The sequence below is a fragment of the Sinocyclocheilus rhinocerous genome, unplaced genomic scaffold (assembly GCF_001515625.1).
Source record: "Sinocyclocheilus rhinocerous isolate Xijiao unplaced genomic scaffold, SAMN03320098_v1.1 scaffold1220, whole genome shotgun sequence".
Classification (NCBI taxonomy): Eukaryota; Metazoa; Chordata; class Actinopteri; order Cypriniformes; family Cyprinidae; genus Sinocyclocheilus; species Sinocyclocheilus rhinocerous.
Genome location: NW_015635579.1, coordinates 227,414 through 230,114, shown reverse-complemented (window position 1 = coordinate 230,114; position 2,701 = coordinate 227,414). Strand labels below are relative to the sequence as shown.

The following is a 2,701-nucleotide window of genomic DNA, read 5'->3' as shown; positions in this document are numbered from 1 at the left end:
GAGTGTGGTGTGTGTGTGTGAGTGTGTGTCGCTGCAGGTTTGTGTGTGTTTGAGTATGTTGATGTGTGTGTGTGTGTGTGTGTGTGTGTGTGTGTGAGAGTGTGTGTCGCTGCAGGTTTGTGTGTGTTTGAGTATGTTGATGTGTGTGTGTGTGTGTGTGTGTGTGTGTGTGTGAGAGTGTGTGTCGCTGCAGGTTTGTGTGTGTTTCAGTATTTTGATGTGTGTGTGTGTGGTTCAGGCGGGTCGTCCGCGGCGGTGAAGGTGGCCTCCACTCGTCTGCCGTCTCCCAAGGCTTTGGTCAGCTCTCCGTCTCAGATCCTGCAGATTCCCAGAGCGCAGCAGCAGACGGCGGTTCAGTCTGCGTCTCCTAAAGGCCTCCAGGCCTCGTCTCCTCAGAGCGCCGCCGCCGGAGCCAAGCCCACCATTCAGATCAAACAGGAGTCTGGTGAGCACGTGTGACGGCACATAAAACACAGGGCTGCACGACTAATCGAAATTAACAACAAAGGCTGCAATTTAATGAAATGAATATCTGCGCTGCCCGTTTCTGAGTGAAGCGCAACACTGTGTTCATTTACACGTGAGCAGCTCATGATCTGGTGTTTTCAGCATCACACAGTAAATGATCCACATGAACTGCATCTGCTCTGAGTCTGAGACGCTTTAACATGCATTTGAGAAGGAAACATCTCCAGACATCTTCACAAACTTATCAACTAAAGAGAAGCTTTAAGGGTCCCTGCAGTTTTCTGTCAAAATAAAAGCTTGGTGTAAATATCATATTTATTATTTGAATTTTTAAAAGATGTTAATATTAGTGATGTAATTTGACAGTTGGATTGTAAAATTATTGTATTATTTTTCTTGAGTACTCTTTATATTTTAAAGTAAAATATTACAATAGTAGTATTTTGTGTTGTTTAATATTTTTATTTAATAATAATAATGATAACTAGATAAAAAAGTTCGTTAAGACAAACTTTAGGTTGGCTTGAGAAAGCCGGACCAGAAAGTTTAAAGCAGTTGTAAAAGTGTGAAGTTTGAAAATGAATGTTGATAACATGTTTCTAGCATGATTAGCATGTTACTAGCATGTTTCTAGCATCATTAGCATGTTGCTAGCATGTTTTAACAGGATTTGCATGTTACTAGCGTTTTTCTAATATGATTAGCATGTTGCTAACATGTCTTTGGCATGATTAGCAAGTTACTAGTATGTTTGTAGCATAGTTAGCCAGTTATTTTCTAATATGATTAGCATGTTGCTAACATGTCTTTGACATGATTAGCAAGTTACTAGTATGTTTGTAGCATAGTTAGCCAGTTACTAGCATGTTGCTAGCATGTTTCCAACATGATTAACATGTTACTAGCATGTTGTTAACATGATTAGCAAAATACTGCCATGTTTCTCGCATGATTAGCAAGTTACTTGCATGTTGCTAGCATGATTAGCAAGTGACTACCATGTCGCTAGCGTGATAGTTACTAGCATGTCGCTAGCGTGATTAGCAAGTTACTAGCATGTCGCTAGCATCATTAGCAAGTTACTTGCATGTTTCTAGCATCATTAGCATGTTGCTAGCATGTTTTAACATTATTTGCATGTTACTAGCGTGTAATATGATTAGCATGTTGATAACATGTCTTTAGCATGATTAGCAAGTTACTAGTATGTTTATAGCATAGTTATCAAGTTACTAGCATGTTGCTAGCATGTTTCCAATGTTGCTAGCATGTTTTAACATGATTTGCATGTTACTAACATGTCTTTAGCATGATTAACAAGTTACTAGCATGGTTACCAAGTTACTAGCATGTTGCTAGCATGTTTCTAACATGATTAACATGTTACTAGCATGTTATTAACATGATTAGCAAAATACTACCATGTTTCTAGCATGATTAGCAAGTGACTACCATGTTGCTAGCGTGATTAGCAAGTTACTAGTATGTTTCTAGCATGATTAGCAAGTGACTGCCATGTTGCTAGCGTGATTAGCAAGTTACTAGCATGTCCTTAGCATGTTATAAAATTCATTCATTTAATTGCTTTTTAATTGCATTCATAATTTCTATCAGAAAAATTGCAATTATATTTTTACCCAAATCGTGCAGCCCTACTAAAATGGTTTAATAAACAGGTCAACTCAGTGTTATTTTAGTATCATTGATTTAGTATCATTTTTACATTGATAGTTTTTGTTAATATGTACAATAAGATTTTATTTTAATATTTTCTGTTTTCATTTTAGTTTTAGCAATTTTGTTGTGTGTTTTTGTCTTTTTTTGTTTTCTTTTTTTTTTTAATATGCCTATAGTTTTTTATTAAGTTTTAGTTATTTTAGAACTTAATCTAAAGGAAAATGAGAAATGTTGCCTTGACAATCCGTGTATCATTCGATCATTCGTTTTTTGATTTAATATTGAAAGTAGAAAAATTAGAAAACGGCTCCTTTTTCGTTTTTTCGTTTTTTTCCAAAAAACGAAAAATGAGAATTCAGCTTAAATTTTCGTTTTTCATTCATGGGTGGAAAAATGAATAAACAGCTTGAATATTCGATTTCTACATGTGGGCGGGAATTAAACGCCCCTTTCTGCTGATTGGTCAGCCGAAGATCAAACGTGCCTTCTTCAGTTCTTCCGCAGAATCATGCAGCAGAATAATAGTCCTCCACTGCTGCAGTTTTATGGATTCTTA

General features: G+C 36.5%; 1 protein-coding gene across 1 annotated transcript in view; it reads left to right on the top strand.

The window, feature by feature from the left end:
* The window catches only part of LOC107747365 (BRCA2-interacting transcriptional repressor EMSY-like), a 20,305-nt gene that overhangs the window by 4,932 nt on the left and 12,672 nt on the right, over positions 1–2,701 (top strand). The window contains exon 8 of the mRNA XM_016561833.1: positions 239–445. Within this exon, the coding sequence (XP_016417319.1) occupies positions 239–445 (207 nt within the window). The remainder of the gene's footprint in view (positions 1–238; positions 446–2,701) is intronic.